We start from the raw sequence: 22,074 nt of genomic DNA, 5'->3' as shown, positions 1-22,074 counted from the left end.
GATCCGACTTTGTTTGTTGCAATGTTGTTATATTCCCAGACCTCTGGTGAGCACAATGTTCATAACTAATAGAAAAACGATGTCCAAAAACTATGAAAATAAGACCCAAGTTGCAATAAACCTGAATTAACCTTTAAACGTTCGCCCTGCTAAAATTGCTCCCCCAGAAGCATTTGGCTCCAGAGTGATGAATGTCCTGACATAAACCTTTGAGACTTCATTCAGCGGCTAAACTTAAACCTACCGTCGTATTTCAGATGTGGCATGTTGTGTTTTGACTGGGTGCATACTTTATGTGCTTTTATAGCTACAGTAAAGGAGGCCACCTCAAAAGTCTTGAGCTAAGCCGGGGGATCATATTCCCCTCTCGGAGCTTGGCTTTAGTCCACGCTGCGGGTCACGGGGTGATTATCTCTTCCTGTCAGGAATGCCGAGAATTTCCTGCGTTTTCTCCCTCTTCCGGCCTTGTTAGTGGTTGTGCCTGAACATGTGACAGAGAGCCTGGGCTCCGGCTGGCTCTGATTGACTAGAGAGAGGCTTTTTATCACTGTTACCTAACGTTCAGCAGGAGCAATGACACAGGCACCGCCATAAAGGGACGCTTTTTACAGCTCTCACTTCAAGGGAATATGCTGATCGAATGAAGTGTATTCAGTGGGTAAATAATTCTGCACCTGCTCTGAGGAGGCTGCAGCTTTGGCCTCATATCTCTCTCTCTCTAGGGAGCTTTTGTTAGATACAGTAAAACCCTTTACTTAGATTTTAGTGAGGTGGATCCCTTATTAGCAGAACTGCACACTGTCAGCTAGTTCCTGGGTGCTTTAGTGTTTCATTTGACCGATTTAGCTTGTTGTTGTGTTTTTAATGGCAAATGTTGCACTTTAACCTTTCGCCGTTATTCTCAGAGCGTTACCGTGCAAGGCGAGCCGACTCCGGTCACATTCCTGAGCAAGGACAAGTTTGTGTCAGTCTGTGAAGTATGCTGTTTGTTGATCGCTGCGCACGTGGCCTTTTGCCTAAACATGTGAACATGTGCTGCATGTGTGTGTGTGTTTGCTCGGTCTCCGGCGGCAGCAGTCAACTCTCAGCTATGTTGTTTGTGTCAAAAGGGAGAAAGGAAAGCTCTGTTTGTGTAGGGTGGTGGTGCAGGAGGGGGGTGGAGTAAGAATCAGACCCAAGTATAGGCTGTCTCGCCACAGTAACTCTCCCCACCCATTCTACGCCCTTTTCTCCCCTTTCCAAGCTCCCTCTGCTTTCTCTCTTTCCCGCCCTCGCACTCCCACCTGCTTTTTTTCGGGGCGGTTTCGAAGGGGCAGCGGACCAGGGCGGGAAAATGTAGACAGCCTCAAAATGGAGGAGCGGAGAATGACATCAAGGAGGCCAACTTTAAGGAGAGTTTCCAAACTGGAAACGTACTACGTTAAATGGTCTGCTCACTCAAATTACAACCCTTTATTTCACTACTAGATAGAGTTTTTTGAGTGTCTGAGATTTCTGTTTCCACCCCCGATGCTGTGGAATGGAGTTTTGTTTGTGGAGCTCACAAATTAAAATTGTAAATGTAACTTTGGGTACCGCTTTCTTATACTGCTCTTATTAATGGCTCATAATTGATCAATAAAGCCTTATTATATTATTTATTAACCATTAAAGAGGACCTATTATGCTTTTGTGCTTTTTCCCTTTTCCTTTCGTGTGTTATATACTGTAGTTGTTTTGTGCATGTAAAAGTTCTGCAAAATTAAAAAAAGACCGAAGTTACGCCAAAGGGAGTTACTCTCCCCAACAGAAATACTGCTCCTGAACTGCCTGAAACGCCTTGCTTGAAGTCCCGCCTTTTCTTCTGTAACGTGGTGATGTCACCAAGTAAAACATTTGCATAATACCTGCCTAGCAGCTAGTTTGGCACACCCTCAAACAAAGCTAGTTAGAGCGGAGCTGGAGCGGAGTCTGAAGAGTTTGGTTCCGTGGACCAATCACAAGAGTGGGCCAGCTGACCAATCAGTGCAGACTGGGCGTTTTGAGACAGCCGGTATGAGAGAAAATAAAGCGTTTTTTGAACATTAAAGCATGTAAATATGTTCTAGTAGAAACCTAAAATACAAGTATGCAACTGAAAATGAGCATAATAGGTCCTCTTTAACCATTAACAAAGCCATTATAGATACAGCGTATAAACCTTAACAAAAAGTTCCTTTTATTTATTAGAAAGTGGTTCCTATTATTCAATGCAGTGAGCACCACAAAAGATATTCCACTCACCTAGAATCAAACCTAACCTGCTTCGCCAGTTCACACTGTTGCCTATTTGGGTGAACCAACCCCTCAAATTTGATCGTTAATGTTCTTTAAAGGTCGTGCCACGATATAAAGTTTGGCATATGTATTTAATTTGACCACATTAAATCCCTGTGATTTAACGAGACTTCCTCAACTGTGTGTGTGTGTGTTGGTGACCTCTCTCTTATGGGGTTAATGCGTTCAGCGTGTTGTTTTGCCTTTTCTCTAATCAGATGAATTCCTGTCGTGTTCAACTGTTAATGCTTTCTCTTTATATAACAGTAAACATTCAAGTTTACTTTTAAATCCCCAAGACATGCAGAGAGAAATACATCTCTAGTCAGTGCACTTTTATCAGTTTGCTGTACGAGCATCAAGTCTACGAGGGCAGAACATCTCCTTCAATCACCACGCAGGTGCTAGTAACACAGCGTGTTGCCTTCCTGTTCAGACCGTATAGCTGCTGTTTGTTTACCGAAGTGTTGCTTCTCGGGAACATCTATCGGGGGAAGAGGGAGAGCACACGGCGAGCTTTGGACTACAAAGGCGGGAGAGAACAAAGCAGACAAACTGCCCGCGGCCTGTCAGATCCAGTCGGAGCAACCCAAGGATAGATCCAAGCGTCAATCTGAAGGCTCTCAGAAGAACAGGAGCAGGCTGCAAACAGCCTCAGCATGCATGGCTAACTGGGCCGCCTGTGTCACACGGCTGTATGAACACGTTAACAAGACGGCGGCAAACAGGGAGGACGGCGTTGTGATGGCCGCTCCGAGGCACGAAAATGATGATTCCAGTTAAAGTCAGCCCGTGGACACTTCAAAGTCCTGAACAGATTTGGGATTTCCATGCCTAGAAATTACCTTTAAAGCAATTAAAACTGGCAGAATTTTCGACTTCAGGAACACCTCGGGATAATTGCGCTGTCAGATTTGAGCCTTTGTGCTGGAGCTGCCCAAAATTTCTATTTTTATCCTCACAGACAGAAAGTATAAAAATCATAATCCGCGATAGAACATTTATAGAGGCCTGCAGACCAGCCGAGCCCGCTTGTTTCTCTTCTGTCAGTGTGAAAGTAGGCCATGGGCTTCAGAGACAGTGGAGGAGGAATGATGTAACCAGGGACCTATATTGTGTATGTTGTTTTCTCCCCGGAGCTTTGCCGCACTCTGCCACAGATCAACCCTTCTTCCCAAGCATTCGGTTATTGTCAAATATAGTCAAATAATAGAAACGCATCCAAGCTGTTTAAAATATAGAATCTACTGTATATGCACAGTGATTTTTTTTTTAGTCGTTACTGGACTTTCAAGGTCTCTTTAATGTGAACATTTTCTTTCTTTTACTGTCACATATATGATATTAATCCGTCTGTCTCGCTTGCTCCTTCTTTCTTGATGTTAATTAACTGGACTACCTTCCCAGAGGGCTCTCTGACGATGCCTATTTTTGTCCCTGTGCTCGCTCGCCGTGTCGTAAAACATACATCTCAGACCCTTTTTTCTCACGATAATGATGATGCATGTAAAACGCAGTCTGTCTGCAACTGTGAGCATCATGTTTTTCTTTCAGAAGATGCTTCTCATTGACATAAAGGCTTTTAAACATATGATATCTACTCTCAACAGCTGACTGTGAAATGGCACTAAATCAGCACTTGATTCAAAAGTCAAGGGGAGGCCTTTTTATATCTCACATCGTGTTACTTGTAGCATAAACACTTAACTCCAGAGCACAAAGTTGAGCTATTTGTACTTGAATATTTCCATTTTTTACTCCACTAAATTTCAGAAACATTTTATTATTTTCCACACACAAAATTAAAAGAATACATTTCGGGACTTAAGGGCATTTGTATTAAACTACCTAACCATATCAAAACTTTTTCTTCATTGATTACTTAACCTTGAGTACATTTTGCGATAGATATCACTTTCATATCTGCCTGTTAAAGGTGCTATTGATAACATTGATAACATTCAGCCACTACATGTTGTGATAAACGAAACATTAATTTGGACCCATCAACATTTTTTAAATGATTAATTCAAAATCATAAAAAATGTTTTATGCAAACCATACTTTTATTTGGCACCTTTATAAAAGTTATGTAGATTATTATTATTATTATTATTTTTAAATATTCGTCTACATAAAGATTTTATCTATAACACCTTTTAAATAGTCTAAATTAAGCTAACTGTCTGCTAGCTGCAGAGGTGGGACCAAGTCATTGTTTTGCAAGTACAAAGTACGTCTCAAGTCTTTGCACTCAAGTCCCTAGTCAAGACTGAGAAGTCCCAAGTCAAGACTGAAGAGTCCCAAGTCCCAAGTCCTAAACTTTGAGTTTTGAGTCCTAAACAAGTCATAATGCACTCTTCACCAAATGCCATTTTAACAACCGTGTAACTGGCGCTCAGTAACGTAACGTTAGTTCTTCATGGTTTTCTCCTGCAACTTGATTGGATGCTGTTGGATTAGTTCAAACAAAGTGGATCAGGGGAATTAAGTGTAAGATAATCAAATGCAAGTCCCAATAGTATTCACCAAAAATAAAGATTCGAGAGTTTAATAAAAAAAAACACAACTTTTCGGTTATTTAGCAATAAACAAGAAAAAAGATAGAAAATTAAATAGACCCAACATCTCTGACGTTGTTGGAGTTACATCCGATACCGGACAGTTGATCGTCTGTCAAGTTGAGTCTAAAGTCATCAAATTTGTGACTTGAGTCGGACTCGAGTCCAAATCATGTGACTCGAGTCCACACCTCTGGCTAGTTTTAGCTTTGCATTGAATGGACAGATATGAGAGTGGTATCAATCTTTTCATCTTAGTTTCCACAAGAGAGCAAAAAAAGCTTATTTCCTAAAATGTCAAAGTATTCATAATTCTTAATGCGTGACTTTTAGTGTTTTTATATTGTGGTATTAAGTACAACATCTGAATACTTCCTCCACCACTGGTTGGCGTATACAAATAACCCCACTCTGTCTTTCCTTATCTCTTCCAGTCTCCCAGTCCAACAGCAGCCTAAAGAAGCATCGCAGTCGGAGCATTTTCAGCCCCTTCTTCTGCTGCTTCCGCAACTACAATGACTACCACGTGGAGCCACCACCCGCCAACAACAAGGCACTCGCTCTGCCCCCGCCGCCAGAGGAGAACGGCAGTCCTCCCAAGGTGAAGCTCATTTTTTCTCTCACGTCCTTCTTGGCAGGACTCCAAATTACATACCATTTGCATCCGCATGACTTAAAAAACCTTTGTGGGAATCGGTTGATATTTTGCAACAGGAATCCTAGTTTGACTGGAGCGATCCAGTAACATTTGTTTGGCTTTGTTACGGGGAGCTTGTTAGGGGTTTGCCTTTTCCTGCAGAGAGCCGAGGCTGAGGCGCTGTGCAGCCTCGCTGAGCTGCTCCCTCCACAAATTTTTCCAGCTGCTTCAAACCCGTTGAACCCAGAGGTTGTTTACCATCCGCTGCTCGAAAATACGGGCTCGCTTCCCATCTCGCATTCTTCGATATCTGCCTACGCACACAACCGCGCGCACAAAATAACACTGCTGAGAAGCTCAAAAGACACACGCACTCACACACAGTCGCTCGCCCATACCCCATGACAACACGTGTACTGCTTTAATCCCCATAAAGTGGGCCTTGTGCATGTCCGGTGTGATGGATTGCCTGGCACCCACGCCTCCCCCTCTCCTCACACACACTCTGACCAGTGTAGTGAGGATGTGTGAAGCCGGCCGCGGGGAAAAGGCGCCAAAACCCTCCGAGCTCCTCCGCAAACACGGCGTTCTGCTGCCAAGGCAGGTACACCGGGGCTATAAATGGAGCATCACATTTCCACTCCTGTTTACCTGTAAATGTGTCTCGTCCAGGGGAGGAATGTGTGGCCCTTTTACAGACACTATACATGTGGTCAGCGCTGACCCGCTCCGGACCCCCTCCTCAACAAACCCATTATATTAGAGTGAACCTCGCGAACCTCGCCATAAAAAGCCTTGTTATAGCGCGGGGCTGATTTTGGAGTCCCTCCCAGCAGTGTACTGTTGCTGGATTTCTGGCCAGCCGTGTTTGTTACTATGGCAGCTCTGTTTGTTTTTCAGCAACTTGTTCTCACTCTCTATCACAGTATACGTCCCCTTTTTCTCCCTCTTTTTCTTCCTGCGCATTTCTTGATTATAGATGTTATCGATTTTCAAAGATTTTCTGTTTTTTACCACCCTGTCTCTCTCAATCTCTTTCTCTTTTCCTCTCTGTTTATTTTCTCCAGTGTGACCAGGTCCAGGTCATCCCCATCCCCAGTGTATGTATTATTATCTTTCATTTCTCTTCATCTCGCTCCATCACATTCACAGTCACCTCCTCCCTCTGCTCCGCTGCATGTGGATGTTGGCACAAAGGTGATTTTTCTCTCGCACCGTCGTCCCATCCCGATAATCGTTCGGCTTTGCTTCGTGCCGCTTACCCTCCGTCGGTGGAATCCAAATCCATTTATTATCATATGATTTATTTCTGGCTTTGTCCTTTTGTCCGTCTCTCCCGCGTTCCTCCGATCACTGGAACAGAACATGAGATTGATTTCCTTATTAGATCAGATTCATTGAATCTTACGCTAGACCTTTACAGCCGCAGTTTGGATCAACAAATGGATGAAAGCACTTGATTGAATTAGGTATTTGTCTGTATTGAGCACAATTACATTGCGATTATGCACTCAGTGGTCAATGAACTACTGTGTGTCCATTAGAAGGGGAGCTCGGCATCAATGATTTGTACTCCGTCAGACGTTCGCTGGCTTTGTTTGTGCTGAAGCGGCAATTCATTTAGCTATTTTGGAATCTATACGCGGTGCCTGTGGTTTACTGTAATTTAGGATATTCACACTCACAGCGTCTCACGTCGCAGCCAAGTTTTAAACTACACCGCCCAGCAGACACCTCCCTTCAATGGCAGGAAGTGCATGTGGCGACGAGGCCTGCTCTTATTGTATTCCCGGCAGGGCTCGGGTGAGGAAGTGACTTAAATAACTCGAGCTGACCTGGACCGGTTACGTCTGCGTCTTTACTGTGACGCTCTGTTAAAAACAACATCAGGAATTAGACAAATAAGACATCTCTGCAACTTGTTGTTCATTTTCTTAGTGCAAAAATAATTTAATAATTAAGCTTCAAGGTTATGTCAGTCAATAAACTGTAATAATTGATCAAAATGATTAAAAAAATTCATAAAATGTTACTAAATAAATACACAAAACTTATCGATCCAAAAGATTTCTAAATGTAGAACAAATATGAACAAAATATTTCTTCAACACTCCATAAATTATTTGAACGATGCATATTTTATAGTTTTTGAGATGCTCATTTTTGTGAGTAGATCAAGTTCAAAGGCGTTTTGATAGTTTTGTTATGTTCCGCATGAAACGCAACGTAATGACATCATCATGAGCGTACACCGTGATGTCACAAAAGACCGAATCTTTAGCTTTCTGCTGCAAAAAGAATGAATGCTGCAGCTATTATGGTTTTTATTTTACATCGATTTGATTCATTTGAAAGGGGACGTACTGGAATTTACACTTTTACCTCCGACAGCATCTGTTTGTCTGCTTCACGGTGATCCAGTAAAATGACCTTCTATCAGTAAGCGTGGTGCGCTGTGATTGAGCGTTATCAGATTGGGATAGCGCCCCCTGGGGGCTGTGGCTTCAGGTGAAGCGTTTCTTTATCGCGTTGCAGCTCCCTGGTGAGAATGTCAAGGTCCCGGTCAATCGTTCTTTAGTTTGCTCAACCTGCATGTAATCACATTCATCACGGCCTGACGGGGTGTCATTCAGTGTCCTTGCTCACGGGGAATTCTTCCCATGATACATCAGCATGCAGTCCCGTGATAAGACGTGACAAATACAGTCAGCACCAAAACACAGGTACATGCAGACAGTGGCTGGCATACTGAGCAGCAGCGCAAGTGTGTGTGCGTAAGATTGACAGAGTCCTTGCTCCTCACCTCTATATGGATTTATGTGTGTGTGCATGAATGCATGGATGTACGTGTGTCTGTGTGTGAGTGTGTGTGTGAGTGTGTGCCCCCTATGGCAGCACCATCTGCCCCGTGCCTGTCTGTAACCCCAGGCCTGCTTGGCAGAGGACACAAGTGTTTCTCCTTTTTTCCCCCTCCCTGACCCTGAAGGCAGCACAGTCACAGAGCTCAGTCAACATGAGGTAACACAGAGAATATCAGCAGGAATTCAACCACACACAGAGGGCACATTAGTCATAATATTACCGGATGGACACGTAGTTTTGATGTGATTGTCATGGAAAAACATTCTCACCTTCCAGCTTCTCACATAGGAGGATCTGCTGTTTATCATTTTAAATGAAATATGTTTATGGTTTGGGCTGTTGGTTGAATTGTGAAAGCAATTTGAAGGTGTCACCTTGGGGTCGGAGAATTTGCGATGAACCTTTTTCCATTTTATAGACTAAATGATTTAGCAGATTTTCGAGGAAAAACAATGTAAATACTCAATAAATAATGAAAATAATGATGCAGCCCTATTTTATCGAAAATACCATAATGCTTTCACCACAATACGTCACTACAGACATAGCCATAGTCATTGTTCATTTTACTCAGGTAGAGCGCTAACATGTTCATAAAATGATATCTTTTAACTAGGGCTGTCGCGATTAATTGCATAATTGTCTGTAGTTAATCGTGATTAATCACATTTTACCTCCTTCATGACAAGCTAGTATGACATGGTTGGTACCATGATGCCACAGCATTACGTTAGTACCGTTAAAACGAATTTGCGTTATTGTCGCTTTAACTTTGACAGCCCTACTTTTAATTCAGCGTAGAGCTGGGCAGTAATTCAGTGGAATCATATTGTAACATTATGATCATATCATCATATCATGTTCATTCTGTGAATTTTTCCAAGCTGTGAATTATAGCCATTGCAATTATATTTTTATTTTTATTTGCACACACACAAGATTGCATAAAATCCAGATAATGAAAAATAAGAAATGTGTCAGGAGAGGTCAAGAAGCCAAGGATCTCTCCTCAACCCTCAAGGAGAAAAACAAACTAACAATATTAGATATCAAGTTTAGGTTTACATGCTTGAGACATTTTTGTCTGATATAATGCACAACAATAGAAGACAGTTCATTGCATCAAACATTCATTTTAATATCTTATCAATATCGTGACTGATTTCAGGCCCAGTCCTAATTTAGCTTTTAGCTAATTTTAGCTTCTAGTATTGACTTATGATTGTTTGGTCACTAAAACCTATCCTTTCTCAGCAAATCCTCATAACTGAGAAGCTGGAATTCAGTAAACTTTTAGCCCTTTTGATAAAAAATAAAATGACTTACTGATTAAAAGATTATCAAATTGTTGCAGATTAATTTTCTTTCAAACGACAACTTGATTAATCAGTCAACTATAAAGACTACAGAAGAGTATCATTACAATGACAAACATCCTGGATAAGTGACACCTCCCTGCTGGTCTTTATGCTGTTAAATGTTTCTTTAGTGTCAATGAAAGCAGCCAAGTGATCATCTCCAACAGTCCAACTGAGCCATCATCCCACCCTCAGTACGAGTACGAATGTGTGTGAGAGTGTGTTCTGCAGCCCGTTCCCTCTAATGAACCTCTGTACATACATGCTATCGTAAAAGGTGTGTATTGTCTCTGCAGCCTCCAGCCAAGTTCCTCCTGCAGGAGGTCAGTATCGCTGACTACGGCAAGAACTGTGTGGTGATCGACCTGGACGAGACCCTCGTGCACAGCTCCTTCAAGGTATTTTACCACACAAACTCTCAAGTGCACATTTCAGTGTCATCGTTTCAGTTGTGTCGTGCTGTTATTTCACAGCCTGGGAGGGATAATAGGATTATACAGAAATAAATCCCGAAGATGCCATTCTTTGCTGTGAATATGGGATCGATGGCATGATGACAATTAGCATGAGGTGCCACTGAGCCAGTGTACATAATCACAGGAGAGTGTGCCTGTTTATGGCTTTTATACACCAGTTAGAACAAGAGAAGGCAAAAAGGAGGTCTAACTGTTACTATAACAAGGTGTTGGCATGGCAACCAATACATCCTCGGTAGCTGTGTGCATCATGCAATTCATCAGCATGTCCTGTATCTCTCCAGCATGTCGGCTTTTTATGAGCTAACAGCTTTAAACTCCTTCCCTTCCCAAGGAGTCATCCACCTATAATAAACACTTTGATTATTTTTCTTTGTGAGACCCTTGCAATTCATTTGGACGAAACGTTTTCAATAATTTGATTAATTATTTGACTCTAAATGGGACCATAATTTACTAAATGAACATCATGCTGTATCGAAGAAGACTTGAAACTAGCGATTGAGACCATAAACTCATGTTTACAATGTTTACTGAGGTAATTAATGAAGTGAGAAGAAGGGTCATTTTCTCATAGACTTCTATACAATCAGACTTCTTTTTGCAACCAGAGGAGTCGCCCCCTGCTGGCTGTTAAAAGAATGCAGGTTTAAGGCAATTTCTGCATTGGCTTCACTTCTCAGACCCAAAGGTTGCCACCTGGTCAGCACACTAACATGCTCAAAATGCAAACATGCTGATATAATGTTTACCATGTTCACCATCTTAGTTTAGGGTGTTAGTATGTTAACATATGCTAGTTATAGACATAGTACAAAGTGGTGGACCGACAGAAACGACATTCCAAGAGTCATAAGGACGCATTTTAGCCTTTTCACGTGTCATTTATACGCGACGTACAAAACTACAGTAACGTCCTCAGTTAGGTTGAGGTAACAAAAACATCATGTTTGAGCTTAAATTAAGTTCGTAAACTATGTAAAGTACGTACGGAAACAACGTAACTAAAGCATGGAAAACTCGTCACTAATGTAACTTGCAACACAAAACACCGGCGTCAAACACCGGCCTCCTGGTTAAAAGTCACAAACTCTGAGCTTAGCATATTTACGTGACTGCGTTTACTTTGCAGTCAGTACGGACTACATAACGTACAAATTACATGCGGAAAGCAAGAAAGGTGTTCTTATCGCACGCTAAATGCCTCGTGCGTTATCGTGTCATTCATAGGCCTACTGTACGCATTTTCTTGCTAAAATTTGGGGATGATTTTTACTGGAACTTATATAATAAAACGTTTGCTTGCTTGTTTTTATGGCACCACTATCATATCAAGATATGATAGTGAACAGTCCTGTAGAAGGTAGCTAAGTGATATTTCAATACATTTTACTGTATGTGCTTTAGACTTCCCACAATGCACCATACATCCTTCGTTTGTCCCTTCAGACTGTAAAACATGATAGCATTCATTATGTTGGTTAAGTATCTTAAATTAACTGACAAGTATAAGACGCAGATGGACGGTTATTTTTAGTCGTTCTGGGAGAATTCATGATATTTATATACCGTGACAGATGACTAATGATAACAGCATATAGACTCGCGCGTCTCACCATCAAAAGTTCCCTCTACTGACACACCTGGCACACCTAGTGACCCACTTCAGCTCAGCTCTGCCTCGGCCCCAGCTGATTTCATTACGTCTGTACGTACTGTATCTGTGCCTTTTGTCCTCGGCATGAGAAAAACGCCAGAGAGGTTGTGCAGCAAAACAGCAGCTCAAGGTGAAGCTGAAGAATCTTTTTTTTTTACTTTTATTCAGCAGTGAAAGGAAACTATTTGTTCCTTAACGTAACAGCAGAGAAAACAGTACAAAGTACATTTTCATATGACAGTCTGGGAATTAATTTGCTGTGGAAAGTCATAGGGAGAGAAAAATGTACACTCACACACACACTGTAGTGGACCCACCCAGTCACAAGCCAGCAGCACGGGGCCACACACACACACATGTACATGCTCACCCACACACCAGGGTGTGTCCAATACAGTGTACTGTTGCCTTGAATGACTGCGGGATGAATTTCACAGAAATCCTGGATCTGTTCTAATAGTCTGAAGGGTTTTATTTCAACAACTCAGAAACTCCTTTTTTTTCCTCCTCCTTTTGATGGAACTCAGTCGCACACCGTATACTCAGTCTGTCAAAATGCATTTGGCTCTCAGAGATCAGTATGAAATGGATTCGGGCAGTGCAATAAATGAAAATCAGTTGGCAGAGGACCAGAGCGAAACAGAAAGCGACACACGCGTAGCATTTTCAGTTCCGTTCAGAAGCCTGCAGGATTTCCTGTAGATTTATTTTTATCTCTAGAAGTGAAGTCCGGAGTTCATTCTGGATCAAAATGTTAAGCACTTTAATTCTAAAATGTTCAAGTCATCGTTGGTATTCGACAGTTAGTGCAGAAAAAACAACCAGAACTGACAGGGAGACGTTTCACATAGTGCACAGATGGACGTGGACTAAAAAAAGAGAAGCGTTACATAACACATCACATACTGTATGCTTTATCCCGTATCTTATGGATGAAAAGATCATTCCTGGGCTGGCTCCAGGATTAGATCCAGCGTGTGTTGGATGTGTACAAATGACTGACAGCATATATGATAATAATAGTAAAGCTTATTTATATAACATTTCTCAAAACCAAAGAGCCTTACAGAAAAAAGATGATAAAAGACTGAAATAGGAATAAAGATTATTAGTCAAAATGACGGCTATGATATTGGAGGAATACTCTCCTCCAATCACAAGCACACATTCAACCACTGAATTTTGCATAAACGTAGCTGGCAAATTAGAACGTGCCTACCCGAATACATACCACGGTATAAAAGGCAGTGTTCCTCGCTGTCAGACATCCTTTTCTTTTCAGCTATTTGCCCACTAGCTGTGGTTTCTAATCCTTCGTCTGTCTGGATCAGTGTGGTTAAGTCGATGTGGTGTCGCGACAGGGCGTACATTCAGCGGGCTCCTCCCACTGTGCCCATAGAGTCCAGTAGAGGGCTCTGCCTGTGCTTATAGAACTAGGATCACATTATCGTAACCTTCGTTCTAACGTAATTCAACGGTGAGAAGTTGCCCCGAGCGATTACATTACAGCCCGTTCAGCGGCTGCCGGTTGCAGCGTTCTGGCTCAATACTGGACCAGTTTCAAAAATTGTCATCCCCATTAGTCACTTATACAAATGCATGGGGAAAATAGCGTCCAGTCTGAAAAATATCAACGTTTCCTTTTAATCTGCTGCTATAACAGCCTCCACTTTTCTGCAGAGGCTGTCCACTAGAGTTGGGGACCTGACTGCTGGGATTTGATCCCATTCAGCCACAAGAGCATGAGCGAGGTCACGCACTGATGTGGGCGATAAGGCCCGGCTCACTTCAACTTAAAGGTGTTGGATGGCGTTACGAGGTCGGGCTTTGTGTAGGCCAGACAAGTTTTTCCTCAGCAAACAGAAAACCTTTGATTTATGAATCTTACCGCATTGGCATTGTCGTGTTTCAACTGTTGCCGAAAAAGTCAGAAGCACATTATTATCATGCTGTAGCATTAAGATTTAAAGCACATAGTGCATGGACTGAGTTAGGCCTCCTTAACCATGTGAAGTTGTCTGACTAAATAGAGGCCTGATATTATAAGTTTATTAGTCAATCAACAGAAAATAAATCTGCAACTATTTTGTCAAGTCATTTTTTTTTCCTGTCGTTTTCTGTCCACATAATGGTAAAAATGTAATATGCACAGTGTATAAAACAAAATAAGGGATTAGCCATAAAACCTATAATTATTAAATGGCCATGCAGTCAATAGAAATTAAGTGTTTTAAAAGAAGATGATTTGGTGAGAATGAGCTCCTTATGCAGGTCATTTCTTCAGATATACTATATGTGGACAAACCTGCTATAAGCAGCTATAAGGTGTTTTTCAGTGGCAGGTTTGGACAGGAAGTGTTACGATATGTATATATGTAAAGAAAACACTGAACGACTGATCATCAGTCGAAACAAGCCAGAAGAAGTTCCCTCCATCACGTCTGTTGAGGTCAACGCTGGTTCAGCAGAGATCCATAAAACAAATATTCTTCGTTCTCTCCATTTACTTCATCCCTCTCCTCTCCTCTCCTCTCCTCTCACACATACATCCTCCTCCATTTCCCATATCTCTCGCCGTCTCGGATCGGGGCCCATTACAGAGCAGCTGTTGTGTGTTCACTCTTCAGATGATGGAGTGATTCAGTAGAAGAGCAATAGTCTCTCTTCCTCCGTCTGTGTCTCTCTCTCTCGCTCTCCTCTTTCTCTTTTCTCTATGTAAAAAATTGGACCAATGCCTGTCGCTGGTTTGGCTCATTACTGCTTCTGTTTTTAGACAACCGAGGCTGCAGTCTTTACGTTCTCTGGTGTGAGCGTTAACCAGAGCTGGATATATTACAAAATGGAGCACATCTGTCTGTCATCTGTCTGGGATATCTGGATCTTTGATCGTGCATTGACTTCACTGTTGCATCACCAAACATCTGTAGTACAGTAGGTCTATTGTTCCACTGTCAGCACCGCCATAATGGTCAGATAAAACAGGTGACATGTGGAAGGTCAAAGTGCTGTGTGTAGTATTCCTACAGCAAACACCCCCTCTGCTGGGTGGCATTGAACTGTACCTGCTAACTGCAGCATACAGTGCAACCATTAGGGATGTGGGTAGGTTTATATTCAAGCACGGCTGGTTTAGAGTTCATTAAAAAATCCTGTTTTTTCCCCTATGTAGCATTTAATAAATGTTTTTTTTAACACAATAATGTAGTTATACACAGCAATAAAGACATTTCAAGTGTTATTTAATGTAGAGTAATTGTCAACAATTATAACATCCTCTATAAAGACATATTTTATATTACTACAACTGTGTTTTACTATATTGTCATTCATTATCTGTTTATACAGCAGCCTCCATGGATGCCCACAATAGGAGTTATATCTAATTACACAATATATAGTGTGTTATAAAGCATTAAAGGTGCTTTTGATGACATTCATCCACTAGATGTTGTTTTGCTTGGATGGATGCAAGACGGAGCAGCGGCACTGCATCCATCTTATTATACATCCATGATATAAAGTCATCATTAGGCTACTTTATCAAAGAATAATAATAACCTGCCTTCTTTAAATATCATTGGATGCATTACAGTCAGTTCAGCTTCTAATACTTCTAAATAATCCTCTATTCTTTCTTGTGTCTACAACAAACTATCCAAAGAGATGACAGCCGTCTTTGTGCATCTTAAAATTCAGAAGCATTTTTTTTTCTTTGCCTCTATGTCACATATTTTACTCTCCGAAATGACACCGCCGTGCCTCCCACCTAATCCTTTCATCCTCGTCTTTACGCCCTCCACTTGTCTTCCACCCACACCCCTCCGGCATCTATCCTCCTCCACCTCCTTGCACCCCTCTCCTCTCCCCTCTCTTGCTTTTAAAGATGACACGAGTCGGCACTCCGGTCCGCGTTACCGTCTGTCATCTTGTTCAGCTCCCAGGTTTCTCCCCGGAGTATCACTTCTGGTTTTTATTTAACACTGAGATGCAGAGTACTGGAGCGGAGGGAACCACACAGTATGCTTAAAGCCTTCCTAGTTAGCCTGGGGCACCTCATAGGAGTATTTTACCTTTCTCTATTTTTCTTTAACCAAAAAATATGGTCTGGTTTAGCTGCTTCCTTGTCAGATTGTGAGCAAAAAAAAAAACACAAGTGTTGAATCCTCTCTGTTTCTTGTCCTCCTACAGCCCATCAGCAATGCAGACTTCATCGTTCCAGTGGAGATTGATGGGACTGTTCATCAGGTACCGTTGCACTGATATGGAGGATGAAATAATATGTATTAATTTATAAGATCTCCCTTGGAAGCTGTGGCTCCATTTTCTTCCCTTAAGTATTCATTATTCTCTCACGGTTACGTCAAAAGTAGGACAGCGCATACACTGCTCCCTGGATTTATTCTGTTTTATTCTCCCCGTCTTTGCTCGCTGTAAAGATAGATGTGCCGTGACGTGACTGTGTCACCTGGTAAACAAATGTCACAAAGCGTGTTGAGGATACTGTTGAGTGAGCAGCAGAGGAGATGCATCACTGATTAGGAATACGTGTGTTTGAGAGAAAACACAGCAGAAAGGAAGAAACAGAGGCACTGTTTACACCTGCATTGTGACTACACTTCTGTATAAAGGTTGATTTTCTGCGTCCATGTCTGAAGCAGAAGCGGCTAGACTGTAGCTGTGACCTGGTTCAAGTAATCCAGGATAGGCTTTCTGTATCTGTCTCGGCCTATGCTTGATTACTTGCACTTGGGGGCAGCAACTAACCCCTGGAGACCCGCCGAAGAGGACGAAGACGAGCAGAAATCTCAAATATGATAGTAAAGTCTGTTGTTGTGAAAGACTGGGTATTGAAAATGTTTAATCCTCTAACCTAACCCAGGTCAGATACTTGTATGTGTGCGTGTTTCTCACTCTCAAAGTCTCTTATTGGCTTCAAATATGGATGTATCACACATTTTCTTTTTCAGGATAACCAAGGTCATTTTTAGAATTAAGAAATATTTGATGTGAATAACTGCAGTCAAGGTTTATGATGAATCATATGCTGTAAATATGTAGACTTGAGGTTCACCTAGAAGAAAATCTGTATTTATTTAATGCATTTAATTCTAAAGGTATCAAATATGACAGGTCATTACAGAACTGTAATCCAACTAACCAGTGAAAACAGACCGCAGACCCTAATTTACAGCGAGCCGGTCATTGTTGTGCATCGCCCTGAAGGGGTTTATTTCACAACAATGACCGGCTCGCTGTACATTATCCCGACTATTCCATAGTCAAACCATGTACTAACCTTTCTGACTTCATAAGGGTCAAGGGTCAAATAGAATGTAAAAGTATTATCACCAATAAATAACAATAAAGTCTTCACAGCCTCTTCCAATCCGTTCATGAGCAAGACTCACATAAAGAGTGGGTGAGACGCCAGCGTCCCACTGAGACTGATTGGGTAATCTTACTAGACATTTAACGCCAGGCCTCGGTACTTGGTGTGGACCTTTGCATTGCCATTCTGTTGCTAGGGCAACAGCTGTGGTCCAAGTTTACTTCCTGTCAGTTACTGTATTAACAAACATTGCAACAGGAATTACAAAGGGATGTTTATGTTGTCAAGTGTGAAAAGGTCTACAGTGTTTATTTTTGTGTCTCTGTTTCAGGTGTACGTGCTGAAGAGGCCCCACGTGGACGAGTTCCTCCAGAAGATGGGGGAGCTCTACGAATGCGTTCTCTTCACAGCGAGCTTAGCCAAGGTTTGTTCACACAGTTTACCACTTAACGATCACAGCGATGTCGCTTTACACCCACTGTATTAACCGGATGTTTCTTTGGTTGGTTCAGTACGCTGACCCTGTGGCAGACCTGCTGGACCAGTGGGGGGTGTTTCGCGCCCGGCTCTTCAGGGAATCCTGTGTTTTCCACAGAGGAAACTACGTCAAAGACCTCAGCCGGCTGGGCCGAGAGCTCAGTAAAGTCATCATCATAGACAACTCACCTGCCTCCTACATCTTCCACCCTGAGAACGCAGTAAGTCAAGTCCTCCTTCTCCTCGTCTCCATTATGAGCATGCACCTTTTTTGGTGAAAGCACTTTTAAAGTTTAAAGGACCCTCATCTTGGTGTTAGCTACGGAGACATTTTAAAGGAACAGTGTGTAACATTTAGGGATCTATTAGCTGACATATAATATTCATAACTATGTTTTCATTAGTGTATAATCACCTGAAACTAAGAATTTGCCATGTTTCTACAGTAGCCCAGAAAGGACAAACCAAACACTGACTCTAGAGAGAGCCTTTTGTGTTTTCATGTTACCTGAAGGCCACCGTAGTTCTCCAACACGCTTCGAAAGGGAGGGTTACTCACTTGGTTGCAATCTGCAACCACTCCACTAGATACCACTAAATCCTACACACTGGTCCTTTAAACTAGATTATTTTATAATCATGCAAGATTTTAAAAACAGGATTAAGGATTATTCGAGCCCTGAATGTGTGCTCAGTCTTGGCACTGAATGAAAATTCTTTGGTTTATGTAACTTGGTGTTTGTTTTAGGTCTGTAGTGAAATGTTTTGTGTTTTTATGTTGTTTTGAACTTTGTGCTGTTTTGTTTTCAAGCCTGTTATTTGTGTTTTTATGTGGTGCTTGTGTGAAAACTTTTAAGCTGCCTAATGGCTAATTAGATTCAAAATCGTAATGGGAATATCCTGGCTAAATAAAGGTTAAAGGTGCTGAATACAGGATTGGGAACATTTCTGTTGCCTCTCAATGGCTCTCAACATGGCGACGGCGACTTGGCGGCTCGTAGCTAACAGTTCTACCAGCCCTAACGGTGCTGACAGAGCTAACAGTGTTAACCTGAGGGGGAACCGTAGGTTGGGCGCAACGCTTCCGTGTCGATATCAGCTGTAACGGCCATATGCTGTGAGCTAGCCAAAGCAAGGAGAAACTCTGATTAAAACACACACAGAGGGAGTGTGACTTCATTCTCTGCTCAGGTAGACATTACTCCTCTATATCTTTACATAGTTAATAGTTGTTTGCTGCAATATTATGCTCTGGATATCAAATTTAGCACTTTTAAATAAAAAAAGGCCATCAGGAAGGCTGGATGTGCTCTTTCTGCCTGCTATGTTATCTTTTTTTAGGAATCTTGCAGCTTTTGTTCACACTTAAGCTCATATCAACTCCTGTTTACATGAACTCTAAACATGGTAAACGTCTGAACGGTTTTTAAGGTGAATCTACATATAAATGTGGGCTACAATGAGGTTTTACATGTCCCCAAATCCTCACTGAACCGGGGTCAAAATACACCGGTATAACAGAAATAAGTTAGTTATAAAGTTATTAATGATGGTAAATGATTATATATGCGAGATGTTGTCAGTTTTAATCTGCACTGTTGTTTTAAAAAACAGCTTGAGCCAGAGGCAGTGTTCCCAGTTTTATGAGATTTCTCTCCTCTGCGGAGAAGTTGCTCAGCGGAGCTGCTGCCACTCTTCATGCCTTTGATGCATTTCCCCCATTAATTATTTACACAAAACTCGCACCGTCTCCTCACCTATAATGCAGCACTTTAGCATCGACTGTCAGCTGAGTTTTCTCCCTTCAAATAAATAACATCTCCTCTGTTTCCTCTCTGTTTCCTCTCTCATCAGGTCCCAGTGCAGTCCTGGTTTGACGACATGACGGACACGGAGCTGCTGGACCTGATCCCTCTGTTTGAGGGCCTTAGTACAGAGGAGGACGTTTACAGTCTGTTACAGAGCCTGAGGAACAGGTAGCAGACGGCGGCTCCAGCTGGTATCTTCCTGCCTCGGGGCCCCCGCTGCACAGAGGCCTCACCTCGCTGCCACGGCCCCCGCGGCCCGGCTCATGTCCTCCGAGCGGCGCTGGGAGTCCCAGCGTGGCTCTAAACCCGAGGACTTCAGGCAATCGCTCCGGTCATAATGAAATCTAGAGACAACAACTGTAGGGATCTCTGGATTCTCGGTCTCTTTGTACAGGACTCCTACTGACAAAAGATTATATCACTGTATGTACATACTATATGTTTCTAAGCAAGACATACATAAAGTAATTTTTCTATCAGAGAGCGGAGGTTTTACTATTCTATCAAGTAATATTTTAGTTACCAAAAATAATCCAATAGACAGAAGGAAGAGGTTTTGGGTGACCTTTTGTTTTTTTTGTGTTGAGCTGTGCTATGCAGGCTGTTGTATCTCGTCTGACCTTTCATTCAAACAACTGTGATTTATCTTCTCTTACAGAATGAAGTGCCTTCATTACTGTGCTGATTTTGTTGTGTCGGGTTATGGGGTGCGCATTTTTATGCTGCATATTTACTCAAATCTCTAAATGCGTATTAACTAAATCCTTAAATTGAAGTTGGAAAGAAGTCTTTGGTAATTGTCATTTAAAACAGAAAAGAATAATGTATCCAGCTAGCCTGTTAGACCCGGATGATTCTTTGCTTTTGAGTTAAGTGACATTGAATTGTTAAATTTACCAAAGATTTCTTCAATTCAATGTGCTTTTGACGTCATTTGATCCTTGACAGTGACTGTAAATTGATAATCCTTCAATCCAAGACATTGAAACCCCACTTGATTATTGAAAAAAAAAAAAAAGAAACCTTTGTGATGACATCGCCGTCCACCAATAAATGTTAAACTTTTGAGGAAGATATAATAATTAGCTTAGATAACATGAAATTCTATTTATTGGGGAAAAAGGGGGTTGGGTGCATTGTAAAGACTGCTGTTGAAATCGTACTGTACAACATTATTAAAGTTGCAAGTTTGCACACTGTCAGTTCGTGCCAAGGTGTAATGACTAACAGACCTTAAAGCTGCTATATTTAATATTAACATGTCATCAAATGACCATATGTAATGTGCAACCCGGTCTCACAGGAAGGTGTATAAATAGCACGACATTACATGGACATTCTGCGTGTCATGAGGACGCATTTTAGGCTTTTGCGTGTCATTTGTACGCCACTCAACAAAACTATGGCAACATCAGCATTTAGGTTCTGGCAACAAAACCACTTAGGTTTAGGAAAAACGTCATGATTGGGTTTAAAAGTAAAATATGTACAAAAACAACGTAACATACTGTAAGTACGGAAAAAATGTTACTAAAAAACACGTGACAAACGTCACTAAAGTAACTTACAAAACAAAACACCGGTATTGAACACCGGTCTCCTGCTTGAAAGTCCTGTGTTCCAGTGTTCTTTCTCGCTTTCTATTCTAGGTCACTAACTCTGACCGTTGCACACGGTCAGTACATTGCGTAAAAATGACACGCCAAAAGCAAGAAAGGTGTTTATTGCCTTGCGCAATATCATGTTATTCATACGCCTTTTCCTGTGAACGGGCTGGTAATGTGAAAGGGGTCGCTTGTAGTGACAAACCCACACAGAATTTTCACCCGACTCTGCAGTTTTTTTCAGATGTTTCAGTGAAAAAGCTTTAATGAACCAACTGTACGCTAAAGAGGCAGATATTTCCCTCAGGAGCTGGTGGAGACCAAAAACAGAGCTAAACTCGAGCTAGACTTGACTCACTTGGAACTGTTCTTTTTTGTTTTTTCATTGACAAAAGTTGCGGATAGTATAGGTAAACTCGCTCGAGGTTCAAAGCGAGCTGAGCTAATACTAGAAGGTGGAGTTAGAACACTGCAGACCACTGATCTGGTCAGACAGAATCGTCACTATCATGACACGGGACATCCTGCGCAAACCCACCATTTTTAAATAGCCAAGCTGTCGTCAATAGCGACCGCAATTTCTTTCACTCAACCCAAATTTTTAACCACGCCGTGGTCAATTGACGAAGTACAGACGTTCCACTGTTTGGTTGCCGATGAAAGGATCCTGCGAGTGAACACACTGTGTGTGTGTGTGTGTGTGTGTGTGTGTCGCTTTGTAGATGATGTCATTACATTCACCAGGTGGTCAGAAACACAACTCCAAATGAATGCTAATGTTGCTCGAGCTGTGTGTGATGTGTAAATAAGCAACTCTTTGCTAAAAGGTTCAACATATCAACTTAAAAGGAGACGATGTGTCAATGTTGTGTTCACGGCTTGTTTCTGCTGCCCCCTAGTGGTTAGGGGGCAGCAGAAACAGGGCTGAACATTTTGCATTTTTAAACATCTAAACAAGTATTTTACTTGTTTAGATTTTAATTGTAGGTTTGATGTTCAAAGTTCATTCT

At 41.8% G+C, this 22,074-nt stretch overlaps 1 protein-coding gene across 5 annotated transcripts in view; it reads left to right on the top strand.

The window, feature by feature from the left end:
• The window catches only part of ctdspla (CTD (carboxy-terminal domain, RNA polymerase II, polypeptide A) small phosphatase-like a), a 37,154-nt gene extending 16,492 nt beyond the window's left edge, over positions 1-20,662 (top strand). For 3 of the 5 annotated variants that reach the window (XM_037757102.1, XM_037757101.1, XM_037757100.1), the window contains exons 2-8: positions 5,291-5,457; positions 6,561-6,593; positions 10,010-10,111; positions 16,035-16,091; positions 17,507-17,599; positions 17,688-17,873; positions 19,507-20,662. In XM_037757102.1, the coding sequence (XP_037613030.1) occupies positions 5,291-5,457; positions 6,561-6,593; positions 10,010-10,111; positions 16,035-16,091; positions 17,507-17,599; positions 17,688-17,873; positions 19,507-19,632 (764 nt within the window). In that variant the 3' untranslated portion in view covers positions 19,633-20,662. The remainder of the gene's footprint in view (positions 1-5,290; positions 5,458-6,560; positions 6,594-10,009; positions 10,112-16,034; positions 16,092-17,506; positions 17,600-17,687; positions 17,874-19,506) is intronic. The other 2 variants (XM_037757104.1, XM_037757103.1) reach the window with 1 other exon arrangement.
• Positions 20,663-22,074: the final 1,412 nt, after the last annotated feature.

The sequence above is a fragment of the Sebastes umbrosus genome, chromosome 21 (genome assembly GCF_015220745.1).
Source record: "Sebastes umbrosus isolate fSebUmb1 chromosome 21, fSebUmb1.pri, whole genome shotgun sequence".
Classification (NCBI taxonomy): domain Eukaryota; kingdom Metazoa; phylum Chordata; class Actinopteri; order Perciformes; family Sebastidae; genus Sebastes; species Sebastes umbrosus.
Note: the sequence above shows the minus strand (reverse complement) of the source record. Positions and strands in the feature narration are given on the sequence as shown.